Here is a 13,202-nt window from a genome sequence, read left to right on the forward strand (position 1 = left end):
TTACATCCGGAACGGAATGCGGAAAGGGGTAAGAAGTGGGAGAAAAAAGACAAAATGGAAAAGAATGCAACAGCGGTAGCTAGCTTTAGTGAATAAAGCAGTAATATAATGGTGCAAGTAGGAGACAGAATATCGACATCCTGAGGTTAAGAATGCTGTGCAACACCAAGTTTATTAGGTACCAAACCCATTTAAGTGCGCTTTGTAAGGCCATCCGTGGCCGATGACAACATCTTGCGCACACCAATCACCAATCACCAATCACCAATCATCAAACCACTTGGCAATTCCTGTACGTGTATATATAAATAAAATTGAAGTCGATCAGATTCAGAGGCAACACTGTACTGTACTCACTCAAACAAAGCCTGATTTGATTGGTTTTGTAGTAAGTCGTCTCATAATTGGATGCGCCCTTCAAACTCCCCTTAGCTAGCTTAGCTTATTTATCTGCTGCATCCTATCTAATATCCGTAATATGATCCAAATTGATAGAGAGAGAGAGAGACCTCCCACATATATGCCAGGGGGGAAACAAATTAAAGTTAGCATATAAAAAGTAGAGGCAGAGGTTTGCATTGCAATACAGTATGCATTATGTAGTACTCCGTATCATTTATTAAGTGTGTGTGTGTCACCAGAATTTTAGTGCACTGTACTCCACTTTGGTTGCTTGTGAGACATTCCCAGCCTCAGTCCCATTCAATACAGCGCCAAGTGCTCTGCCTTCTCAACAATCCTCAATCAGCATATGTCCTTTTGTTTTATTGGCCACATACTCCAACACTACAATTCACTTGCAGCTAGCTTAGCTTCCATCAATAATATATATAGATAGATGCAGAAATACTTAAATTCTCTCTCCATCCGATCAGGTCAGTTTAAAGTTTAAACGCATATCTGATCTGGTACGTGTTTACAACATGTAGTGAGTAAGTTTGTCCGTCTCCATCTCATCTTCCGCTCTCCCTCTCTCTTAAAGCTCCAGATTTGATTTGCCATGGATAAAACTAATTATTGTCTCCAATTTCCATTTCGCTACTCTTTGTTTAACATAGTAGCCTCCTTTTATATCATCATCATCTTCTTTCCGTGTGCAATCTCTGGTACTGCCGCGGCCGAGTCCGAGTGCACCTGCAACGGCAACGTTGAAGGTCAATTACACTACAGCAGCAAAGAGACATTAGTCACAGTGGACTCTCTCAAATATAGGCTAGTTGCAATTGCTTCAATTCTGGTTGCAGGTGCTGCTGGGGTGAGCATCCCGCTTCTGGCTAGAAAGTATGAATTTTTAGGGCCGGAGAAGGATATATTCTTCATGATCAAGGCCTTTGCCGCAGGTGTGATCTTATCCACAGGTTTTGTTCACATACTGCCTGATGCATTCCAGACACTGACATCGCCGCTCCTTAAAGACACTAATCCCTGGGCCAAATTCCCTTTCTCTGGTTTAATTGCGTTGACCGCATCCATTGCAACTTTGATGGTGGACACGCTTGCTATGAGCTTTTTCAGGAAGAAGATGATGCACTTTGACAAGACAAAACTGCCGCAGGTAAGTGCAGATGAAGAAGAGGCCAAAGATGCTGCTGCTGCAGATCACATGCACAGACATGGAGCAGCAGCAGCAGCCGTGTATCTCGATCCCCCGCCATCTAATAATGAATTAGTGCACCTATCGGATCGAATACGACAGCGCGTCGTATCGCAGGTAAGTTACCTAGCTAGCTTCCTTCTTACTCCGTATTATTTAATTTAATTTGTATATTAATTGCTTGGATCGTATATATTCATACCTAGCTGCTACCTTGTTATTAGGTACTGGAGCTGGGAATTGTGGTTCATTCAGTCATAATAGGATTGTGCTTGGGTACTTCACAAACCCGTGAAACAATAAGACCTTTGTTAGTTGCTTTGTCATTCCACCAGTTCTTTGAAGGGATGGGACTTGGAGGCTGCATCGCGCAGGTATGAATTTATGATATGATCATCATCATCTTCTTCTTCTTCGTCTTCTTAATTTAACATACAATTGTTAAATTATATATATTGGCGTGAAACCTAAGCTAATAAGCCAGTTGTTGGTTGTTGTATGTTTTTTGATGTGATATGATGATGGAACGAACGAGTAGGCAAAATTCAAGTCTGTATCTACAGCAGTGATGGCAGTATTTTTTTCCCTGACCACCCCAGTTGGGATTGCAACCGGGATCGGGATATCCAGTGTGTATAATCCACATAGCTCCACTGCACTAATTACACAAGGCGTTCTCAATTCTGCCTCCGCAGGCATCTTGATTTACATGGCTCTTGTTGATCTGCTAGCTGCTGATTTTATGAAACCAAAGATTCAAAATAACGTCAGACTTCAGCTGGGGGGCCATGTTTCCCTTGTTCTAGGAGCTGGAAGTATGTCTGTATTGGCCATGTGGGCCTGATGGGATGGATGATCTTATTCATTCAATTCCCTTCCCCCTCAGGCCTCAGCTCACTGTTACGTACTTTCTCCATCATGTCCTCTGTCTCATCTACCTCTATGCGTGATTGCAGTGTCATCCATCTGTAATATAAATAAATAAATTGTTCATTTCTGTTTGAAACAAAAAAAAACACATTAATATTGACTTATTTAACCAACTTAAACAACTAATAATTATCAAATTAGTTAAATTTAGTTGATAAACTAATTATGTTATCAAAGAGAGCCATAATCAATCAATCATTCAATCAATGTATGTGTTGGTTTCACGGTCATGTAGCCGGACGATAGACCAACATACCCGTAAAACAATTTAAGAGAGAAAACAAGGAGATTAAGTTGACAGTATCACCGCGAACGAGTTGAATTATGAACTCCTTTCAATGTGCTTCATAGAAAAGAAAAAGATTTAACAAGTTTGATCTTAAGAAAGTTGTCTAAACTATCAAATTTCTTTCTTAATGTCAAAAAGAAAAATCTCCAAAACTTAGAGGAAGTCCTTAGAAAATTTCCTCTCACGGCCTTTGGGTTCAGCACCTAGTCGGACGCAACATCTCGATTGCCCAATCATTATTGTGTGGACCATGATCTACACAAGTTTTATGGACCATATTTTGTATATTATAAAATAATGTACATTCAATACAAAAATAATGTACATTATATTTAAGGGATGTATATTATTTGTGTATTGAATGTACATTATATAATATAATGTATACTCAGTACAAAAATAATGTACATTTAATATATTAAAATGTACTTTTTATTATGGTTTATACCAGAGTGCTTGGACCATCAATAATTTGCCTCGATTGCCTGCCTATGAGTTGAGCGGCTGGGCTTAAAGCCCTAAACCCAACGCCCCAGAAATGGCTAGTGGGTCTTACCAATTTTCTGGGCAAAATGGTCAGACTGCGAGCGCCGAGTGGTAGGACATGCTCATGGGTAAGGATTTGAAGCTAAGGTAGGGTCACGTCTTTAAACAACAATAACTACCCAAGCCCGCCCGCCCGCCCGGCGCCCGAGTTAGCTTAGCTTCACTTCAGGGTTCAGGCAGGCCATGCTTCTCACCGCTCGTCACCGTCTCATGTTGCGCTCTCTATCTTTGGCGTCATCACCTCCCACCACTACGCTTCAAGAAATTGCTTCCAAGCAGCCCGGAGGAGGTGCGTACTATGCATTTATTTTCTCGCTAAACAAATCACAAATGTAGCTAGTGTGGTTGTTACTTGTTATTAGGCGTGGCCAAGGTTGTATTGAAGAAGGGAAAGACTCAACTTTTCTCTAAGGGCGGAAGCCCAATGGTTTACAGCGGTGCTGTTGACAGAATTATTGGTCGACCGCCGCCCAAGTCCGGAGATGTAGTCCTCGTCGCTGACGGAACCCAGAAACCAATTGGATGGGGCTTTTACAATTGTGTTTCTATGTTTTGCGTTCGCCTCATGCAACTGGAGGACGAAGCTTCAAGGTTTCTCTTTTCCTCCCTCTTTATGATCCCACTACGGATGGATTTTATTTTCAATGACCTCCATCCATCTACACTTACAGAGACCCTTCCTGTGCACTCAACGTGGAGAAACTGCTCGAAACAAGAATTTTTGCTGCTGCCCAACTCCGCAACACTCTAGGCCTTCCTTCTCCCAAAACAAACGCATACCGTCTCATTAATAGCGAAGGGGATAGGTGCACCGTTCCTTTTAATTACTTTGATAATTCATTATTATTATTATTATTATTATTGAGTAACTTAGGCTTGAATTATATTATTGTGTACTCAACACATTAAGTTTTATCCCTCAATACTACCACTAAATACTTACTCTAGCTTCCTTAACCTACTGCAGACTATCAGGTCTTATTGTTGATGTTTATGGAGATTTAGCTGTTATTGCTTCCTCTGCTGCTTGGGTAGAGAAGTACCAGCAACAAATAAAATCTTGCATCTGTAGAATCAATGGAATTAAACACATAAGCTGGAGACCATCAGTTGAAATTCTCAAGGAAGAAGGATTGGATTTTTCTGATTCAACAAATTTGGATTTAGTTACTTCTCCTAAAATGGCAAGAGTAAAGGTAAGACCTTTTGACATTCTAGAATTACCCTGTGGACTGTGGTTTTAGTTTTAGTTTTAGATACTCTTACCATGTCAAAATAGGACTCATTGTCATATGGTGGATGGAATCACTGTGCTAGGTACTGTGTTTTACATACTGTTTGTTGGTGAAACAATGATTGGCTTCTTGTGTGTTTTTCAAATATGTCTTACAGAGAAAGTCTAGTTACTTACCAAAAATTCTATGGAATGCCAAGTCTAGTTGATTACATTAACCTTTTTTTTAATGTTTCGCTCTTTGCATTAAAAAGAGTGCTGACCAATTAAACTCAGGTGCAAATCTGATTTGTCTTTGAGTCTGTTTACTGGAAACCAAAGATCCAAAACGTTTATGTGATAATTTGTTGTCAAAAGACATTAAGACTGTGTAGAGTTTTGGGATGAAGTTACAATATCAGTGACAACCAATGGTCCAAAACAAAATGCGAAAATAGCAGCTGAGTGCTTTACCGTAAATAGAAACTAAGAAGCAATTACATGCTATCACACCATTACTTGGTTATTATAATTTGTTATCGAGATTTGACTTGAATGAAAAAGGAATCTTTTTGTTATAATTTTATGGTTCTTTCATTTTTGTTAAACATGTCTAGGTCATTGAATGGAGGGTCTTAAACTCATGATTTGTTTTTCCAGTGAGTAAAGCACATATTTCAGCAAAAAAGTCTACTCCATATTTCTTAATTGAAGTCTTTGTACAAACTCTTCCTTGAGTTCCTTCAAGGTGTACTTCTCAAGGGTCCTTTGACACCATCTAGTCTCTATTGGTTAGGTCATGGAGAATGGGATTTCCTATATGATATCAATGGATGGCCAAAAGACTGGCTTTTATGCTGATCAGCGTGAAAACCGTCAGTTTATTTCTACCATTTCCGAGGGTTGTAGGGTTCTTGATATTTGCTGCTACACAGGAGGTTTTGCGCTTAATGCAGCACGTAGCGGTGCATTAGAGGTCATTGGTAAAACCACTGTTATATATCTTTGTTCTTATATATGCCTCTGATTTTGTCAACTTTCATTCAAAAGAAAATGCAATTGGCCCAGGCCTTGAAAGATCTGAAACTAACTAAGTATATATTATTTCTATTTGTGTCACCCAAGTTTGGTAAATTCATTATGCTAATTTGTCTTTCTTGGCATACAAGGATCCTTCTAAGTATCAGTATCAGGTGCTCCTTTTTATTCTCTTTAACATCACATAAGAGCTCATATTTTACAAAAGAGATGAAGAACTAATAAGTACTTTGTATTCTGTAATAAGTAAATACCCATACATTGCAGTCTCTAAAATAAGGAACAAGCCATTCTTACAGATTGGTCCTAATATTTTATCATGGAACCAAGATACGTATATCTGAGAAATGAAGATTTTAAGTCTGTGGACACTTGATCTAGGATGCATGAGTTTGTTTAGACCTAATCAATTGATCAATGGCTATTTTGTAAGTCAATGGAGCAACGTTATACATCTGAGAAATGCAGAATAGTCTATAAGCTTGTGAACTTAATCTAAGGAGACAGGAGTTTGTTAAGACCTAATTAGTTAATAGATGATGTGTTTCAAGATTTTGTACTTGGAAATATGATTTCATTTTTTTTTCCCCTCGGAATTGCTCTTTTTGTGCTATCCAAGTTTGTAGATAGATTCTAGTTCCAAATGGAGCTTATATTGCTACTTGTTTGGAAGGTGTTGATACGTCATCACCTGCACTAGAAATTGCAAAAGAAAACATTGCTCTCAATGGGCTGGATTCAAGAAGGATATCATTTCTGAGACAAGATGCAACTGAATTTATGAAAGATGCTATTTCTAAACATGAAAAATGGGACATAGTTATTCTGGACCCTCCTAAATTAGCACCTCGGAAAAAGGTATGTGTTTTGATATCTTAATTTGGCTTTTGATTGCTTGTTGTTTGAGTTTTAACAATAGTTATATCATGAACCAACATGCACCCAAAGCATCCCTATTTTTTTCAACTTAAATTTATTTTTTTTCATTTCAAAGTTAATGTATAAAAAATTATTGTATATCATTAAAAAGCTATAATTGATATATTTTAAATGACACTAATATTGATATTTTTTATAAAAAATAAATCTCCAGGTACATAAAGTCATTACTTTAGTGTAATGCTTATGTACACTAAGCCTTGTATCTATAAACATATAGAAAGAACATTATGAACTTACTACAGAGTGAATGGAAATAGATATGATGTACCAGCATTTTAGTGTTTATGTACATTATAGTTTAGATTTATGATCATATAAAACAAATATATGAACGAGTACATGATGAATGTTATTAAATATGATGCGCTTGTAATGTTTATATACTTAAAAGCATATCGAAGGAACATTACTACAAAGTGAATAGAAATAGATATGATGTACCAACAATTTAATATTTATGTACATTAATACATTATGTTTATATATAGAACAAATATTATGAATGTAATACAAAATAAATGTTAAACATGATGCACTGGTTGATGCCATTAACGACTTAATATAAAAAGGTTTCATTTTGGACTAGGCCCTAGGGTCTACTGACCATGCAAGGTAAACCCTAGTTGATGATTTAATTTGCGAAGTTTTAACTTGCATTGCATCACTGTGCATGTGTAGAAATCATGTAATGCATAGGATACGCAATTTGATTGCCTTTTGACCTTTGAGTTGTTGAAAGAAAACATTTGCCTCAACCTTATTTTATTGATTGATTCTGATCCTTTTATGTTTGTGTTCACTTCACCCAGGTTCTAAAGAGTGCATCTGGCATGTATAGAAATCTGAACTCCTTGGCCATGCAGTTAACAAAGAAAGGAGGTCTACTTATGACTTGCTCTTGCTCTGGGGCAATGACACAAAGTGGTCAGTTCCTAGACGTTCTTCTGGCAAGTTCTCTCTCTCTCTCTCTCTCTCTCTCTCTCATCAGGAACTCTAAAATGCATTATTTGAATAACTTTAGTGTTCATCTTAATCTATTTGTGTGGCAACTGATTTTGGGGTATGCAACCAGGGTGCTGCATCCATGGCTGGGAAGAAAATCACGATTGTGCGTGAGGCGGGAGCAGCATGTGATCATCCTATTGATCCCTCATATCCTGAAGGAGAATATCTTTCCAATATCCTGCTTAGGGTTGCATAGTTTTTTTCTTATATTAAAAAATATTGTACTTCTTTAGAATTCAACTGTTAAGACTAAATAAAATGGAAAGGTTATAAAACATAATATGCCTCCTTAATAGTTAATTGTAATGCCTGGCATTAAGTTCACATAACAAATTCAATCTCTTTAACATTTAAACCACTTTGTACATAGCTGGTTCCAAAATATCAAGACAAGCTTCCATCTCTTTAATCAATCACAGATAGCTCAAGGCAATGCACACCTTATGAGCCTGCTAGTGACCGCCTGGATTCCGGTTCCATGACAAATAAGATGGATCACCAAGTTGCCTGCACAACCACAACATGCCAAGTCAACAGCTGTGTTCTCCAGAAGCTTTTAGGCCCAAATTCTAAATGCAACATTGTGTTGATAAAAGATTGAAAATCAACAAGGTTAACAGTCAGATAAATCAAGGCACATACCATGAGGGTAAAAATTCATAAAGGCCAAAACTGTGTGTGTGTGTGTATATATATATATATATATTAAGGAAAATTCTTCCATGCCTAATACTAGGATGGAGATGCATTTTGTAATTTTACATTGTAATTTGTCAAGTTACAAAATGAACCTCCATCCCTTAATATTTTTAGTGTCTGGCATTCTTACAAATTGACATGGAAGCAACTTCCGTAATAGTAATGATAATGATAATAATGATGATGAAGTATTCATAGAATGATTAAGTACAAGCAATGTGTAGTATAATGCACATGCACTTTCAAGACCATTTCATTGAACTAAGATCAAGATCAGTATTAGGATCAAACTGCCAGTAAAAACTTGCAAAGCCAAAATATGAATATATGGTGTGCATACACAATTAAACAAGCAGCAGCTCATAGGCTTATCACACTTAACCATGGAACTTGTACCTAAATGGTATTGGGATTTTCTTTTTCCTCTTCATTTTGACATAGCAAGGGAATTGTGATTTATGTAGAAAGGTGCAACCAAAGGTCAACCACACAAGCAGAGCTCATTGCAGCTTTATTTGCACCATCACGGTCTTCAAATAAGGGGTCGTTTGGTTGGACACTTTTGTACTCTATTATAAGATTTTATTCCAATTACCTTGTTTGCTTGCCTACTTTTGCTCCTCAACTATTGGATTTCAAAACCTTTACTAATAAAGAAAAAGCATTCCCCCCTCTCCCCCTACTTTTGAAAATTGCAATAAAATATGAAGAAAAAAATAGTCATCATACATGGATTAAATGTGGAATTCAAATACACGTGCACACACACACAGAGGAAATCTTACTTTTGGTCCCTCAATTTTTGCTTAAGTTGTCAATTTAGTCCCTCTGCCTAATGGAATTGACCAACAATTGAGGTCCAAGTTGACAACTTGAACAAAAATTGAGGAAGCACCGAACCATATTTGTTCACTCATGAATTGAGGGACCACATTTAAAAATGAGAAATAATTGAGGGATAAAAACTACAATTTCCCCTTATATTTATTTTGATTTCAACTCATGTTTACTACCAAACAAAGAGGGCTACTTTTACTAAAATCCATACAAATTACTAAATATTTGATTCCAATTCCAATGTTTGAACCAAACACCCCCAAAGTATTTCCTACAGTAGCACCGTAAATAGATAGGATAATTAATAATTAGATGTCAGGTTTGGTAAGAAAAAGAGACCATACCTTGGCTTAACTAGATATATCAAAGTGAAAACCATAGCCAAAAAGAAGCACAAGCCACCAACAGTAAGGTATGCAATACCCAGGAAATCATTTTTTCCACCCAGCCAGCTAGTGGTAGAAAGCACAAGTTTCTTCTTGCCATTGAAACTGTAGGTATTGTAATTATTCTCGACCGTGACATCAATGACATCATTCGCATTAAGATCCACCTCTATCTTCCCATATAACTTCCTAAACGTTGGAAGAGCAGCAGTTCGCATCCAAACAATAAGGTCCTCCTGCTCACTCAACTGTTTAAAGCAAGGAAGAAGAGGATTGAATAAGCCTTAGAAAGAACTTGAATTAGAAATTTGTTATGTACTGAAGAAATAGAAAAACCTATTCCATTTCCACAAAAGATAATATAAAAGAATTGAAGGTAAAATAACTTGTATGGGACACGTAGGACCAGAAATTCCAAAGTACTTGTATCTAAATAATCAATGTAATATACACAAAGTCCAGCTTAATTTGTTATTGGTTTTCTAATCCTTAAATGAAAATTGAAACAGATGGACAGGTCAATCCACAAATATGGTAGTATCTTAGTGTAGCAGAGAAAAACTTAATGATGGCAGATTCATGTGCAGAGGTATATACACACATTCCCTGAATATTGAGCAGTACCTAAGAAACCCTAAACATTCCCCATCATATTCCCTGTATATTGATTGGTATCTAAGAAACCCTAAACATTCCCCAACTCCCCATCCTCAGATGTGTTGGTACAATGAAATAAACTTTGTTTTTCCCAGAGGCGTTGAAGACAAAAAAGAAGTCCATGCAGCATACTGAATCTCTTACATTATCTTCCTCTAGCATTCATGTAAAATAAATAAATAAAAATAAAAATGTATCAGTACTTACCGGCTTCTCTGGGTCAAGCTTCTTACCCCCAATCAGAGACCCATTCTGAAAGTTCTTTGGATAGACGTCTTTGCCAAACTTGTGATCCCTGTCACTCTTCCATGATATTCTAGTTTGGTTTACAGTCAGCTGTACATTGTTGCGGGTAAAGCTGTAGGTATCATTAAACAAACTCCAGGCTATAAGGCCACAGGGAACTATGACAGTCCCATTGACTTTATCTTCAGGCTCGCAAGAACTAGTATCATCCTCCTTGCTTTTATCCTTCAATTGCTGATCACTTCGACTCTTCACATACCTGAAAATGATGTTAATACAAGTCACAAACATATATGACCATAATTTATAATACTCCATATTAGTTAGCACCATGCTTCAAGTAGTTTATAAACGAAAGTAGAGGGAAAAGAATATAACACAGCCAAACACCAACAGAAATTAAGTAACTTCTCAGACAATGCAGCAGCAATGTAATCAAGAGCAGTCTCAAGCACCTGCGATGATTTTGATAGAAGTTGTCAAGTTGGTAATACACATAAATAGGCTGCTTCATATGCTTCGGTACCTATGTGTTTAAAAAACCAAACCATGTCATTGTATTGTGTCTCAAGACTTAAGCCTGACCAGGAAAAGAATATATTTTTATCAAAAGAGATCTCCATCTGTAACAAAATCCAGAGCCACTCTAGTGGAACTTACTCTCAGGATTCGAGGGCAGATTTTACTTAGATTGCTTTGTATAAACTGAACTTCATTTCCTGAATAATTGCTTGGTATGCAGTCAGCCTCATAACGATCAACAATCTCAACAACCTGATGAATGAGCAATAAAGCATGAATCAATTATTTCCTTAATTGGTTTTCTTCTTCTAAAAAATTTCTTCATTTTTTGAGTGGGCGGTGTTTAAAGGACAAATAGAGGAGAGGAGGAGGAGGGGCCTGTAAAAGTCAAGAAAAGAAGATAATCATGTAGGAAACTTTGAACATACATCCCGAGAAGCAAGCAAGGAAACAACTCCAATGGGAATGAAGACAATACTGACTAGCAGAAAAGCTGAGATAACCTGCATCACACAACCAGTAAAGAAATTTCATCAGCAAACTTTTCATGAGATCATCTCACAGAACAAGAAATCTACAAAATGGAACTTACCCACTTTGGTGTTAATATTGGTTTGCAGGCAGGAAGTTCCTGTTGCGTAAACCTTGAATCTGAAACAGAAAAAAAGAAAAGCTATTGTTTTTATCCTATTATTCAGATTATCCAATACAGTGAATATAGGTAAACTCATGCTCGTTAAAAAAGAGTGTGATTATATTTACCCATTTAGTTGATCTGACAGAATTAATGGATGGAAAAGTTAGATTCACAAGGAAACAATCATATAATTAGACAAATACTCCACACTTCCTATGAGTATATATTAACACATTTCAAGTCCAAACACTTGACACATCAATCAGTTACAAATGAGAAAGAGTATATATTAACACATTTCAAGTCCAAACACTTGACACATCAATCAGTTACAAATGAGAAAGAGAGATTAGTGCAAACAGGAAAAAAAATGTTGGACTTCGATTACTTGAGAAGCAGATAGACTAGGAAGCAAGAACACAATAGGAGGGGAAACAAATCAAAGGAACTCTGACCCAAACCTGTTCGGTGGGTACATGTACAGAGATAAATGTCTGGCAGGTAGCTAACTATGCCAAAACACATGGCAACAAGATATAGAGAAAAAGTCCCGGGGAAAAGAATTGTAATTCCGTGGCCAAATTGTGTGGCAACAAGATATAGAGAAACAGTACTCGTTAAGCTGACAACCTAAGCGATATAACTAATAACATCTATGGCTCCTAAGCATACCTAATGAACTTGGAATTGGAGTTGATTATGAATTAACCACAATTTATAATCATCATAATCTATAAGCAAAATTCTCCAATAAGTCCCGTAAACTAAGATTCTAGTATTGTACAAAAATGTATGAACAATATATCGTAGGCTAAGCACAACATAATCGGAGCAGAAAGTAACTGTTTGGTATTGTCAATCGGATGGGGGTTGGGGAAGAAAACACATGAAAAAAATAAAATAAAAAAATCTTAAGTTAATAGAAGGCACGAATCCAAAACAGGAAACAGATAAAAGCAACAGGAGTGCTATTGAGGAGGATGGGGGCATTTGCATACACTTGGGTCGCCTGGAAATTCTTCTGGTTGCAGAATTATCGGCGGATCCGGGGGCGCCGGAGCTGGATGAGGGAGCGTTGGAGCTCATCACTCGAATTTCTTCGTCTCAGAAATCTAAACTGCAAATATCAGGTAGATGTTTTTTTGGTTCGATCAAATTGTGGAAGAATTAGAAGAAGAGAATGGTTCGGAATTGCTGCTAATTGGCTTCTGCTTTAATCTTAAAGAGAGTTTGAGTTTGAAAAGTCGTCTCTGATTCTTCGTGTTCTTCTTCTGGCACTTCTAGATCTAAGTCGAGAATTGAAAAGTGGGAACGTCTTCAACGAGTGCTCTCTGTCTCTCTTTCCGCCCGCGGCTGCTGTGAGGATAAAAAAGGAAGACCGGTAGAGGAGTAGGTGGGGCCGCCGGCCGCAGGAGCTAAAAACGAAGAAAAAATAGTCAAGCGGAGAATAACACGGTTTGAGCGTTTTTACCTTTTAGACCCGGTTGACTGCTTCCATCTGCTCCGCCCACCTATTTGGACCATCGTCAGTTCTCCCGGGTTTATAAGTTTGGACGGAGACACGGAGTCGTGCAACCGTGTGCACCATTAGCAAAAACAATGTTATTTTGATATTTAACTTTACAAAAAATGAATATTCAGTTCATTCATTCTGGATATTT

General features: G+C 37.3%; 3 protein-coding genes across 3 annotated transcripts; 2 read left to right on the forward strand and 1 right to left on the reverse strand.

The window, feature by feature from the left end:
* The first annotated feature begins 324 nt into the window (after positions 1-324).
* LOC109178140 (zinc transporter 5-like) lies at positions 325-2,600 on the forward strand. Its single transcript, XM_019327702.1, has 3 exons — positions 325-1,711; positions 1,819-1,968; positions 2,133-2,600. Exons 1-3 carry the CDS (start codon positions 1,001-1,003, stop codon positions 2,436-2,438), a joined length of 1,167 nt encoding a protein of 388 aa, XP_019183247.1. The 5' UTR covers positions 325-1,000; the 3' UTR covers positions 2,439-2,600.
* A 795-nt stretch (positions 2,601-3,395) lies between these two features.
* LOC109178136 (ribosomal RNA large subunit methyltransferase I) lies at positions 3,396-7,834 on the forward strand. The gene is made up of 8 exons (XM_019327690.1): positions 3,396-3,648; positions 3,722-3,950; positions 4,031-4,165; positions 4,327-4,555; positions 5,369-5,555; positions 6,284-6,468; positions 7,362-7,499; positions 7,625-7,834. The coding sequence occupies exons 1-8, from the start codon at positions 3,543-3,545 to the stop codon at positions 7,751-7,753; spliced, it is 1,338 nt and encodes a 445-aa protein (XP_019183235.1). The 5' UTR covers positions 3,396-3,542; the 3' UTR covers positions 7,754-7,834.
* Positions 7,801-12,962, reverse strand: LOC109178141 (ALA-interacting subunit 3-like). Its single transcript, XM_019327703.1, has 8 exons — positions 12,540-12,962; positions 11,497-11,555; positions 11,333-11,407; positions 11,043-11,156; positions 10,838-10,908; positions 10,344-10,641; positions 9,438-9,727; positions 7,801-8,064 (listed from the first exon to the last, which is right to left on the reverse strand). Exons 1-8 carry the CDS (start codon positions 12,625-12,627, stop codon positions 8,010-8,012), a joined length of 1,050 nt encoding a protein of 349 aa, XP_019183248.1. The 5' UTR covers positions 12,628-12,962; the 3' UTR covers positions 7,801-8,009.
* Positions 12,963-13,202: the final 240 nt, after the last annotated feature.

This window comes from Ipomoea nil, unplaced genomic scaffold, assembly GCF_001879475.1.
Source record: "Ipomoea nil cultivar Tokyo-kokei standard unplaced genomic scaffold, Asagao_1.1 scaffold0813, whole genome shotgun sequence".
Taxonomy (NCBI): domain Eukaryota; kingdom Viridiplantae; phylum Streptophyta; class Magnoliopsida; order Solanales; family Convolvulaceae; genus Ipomoea; species Ipomoea nil.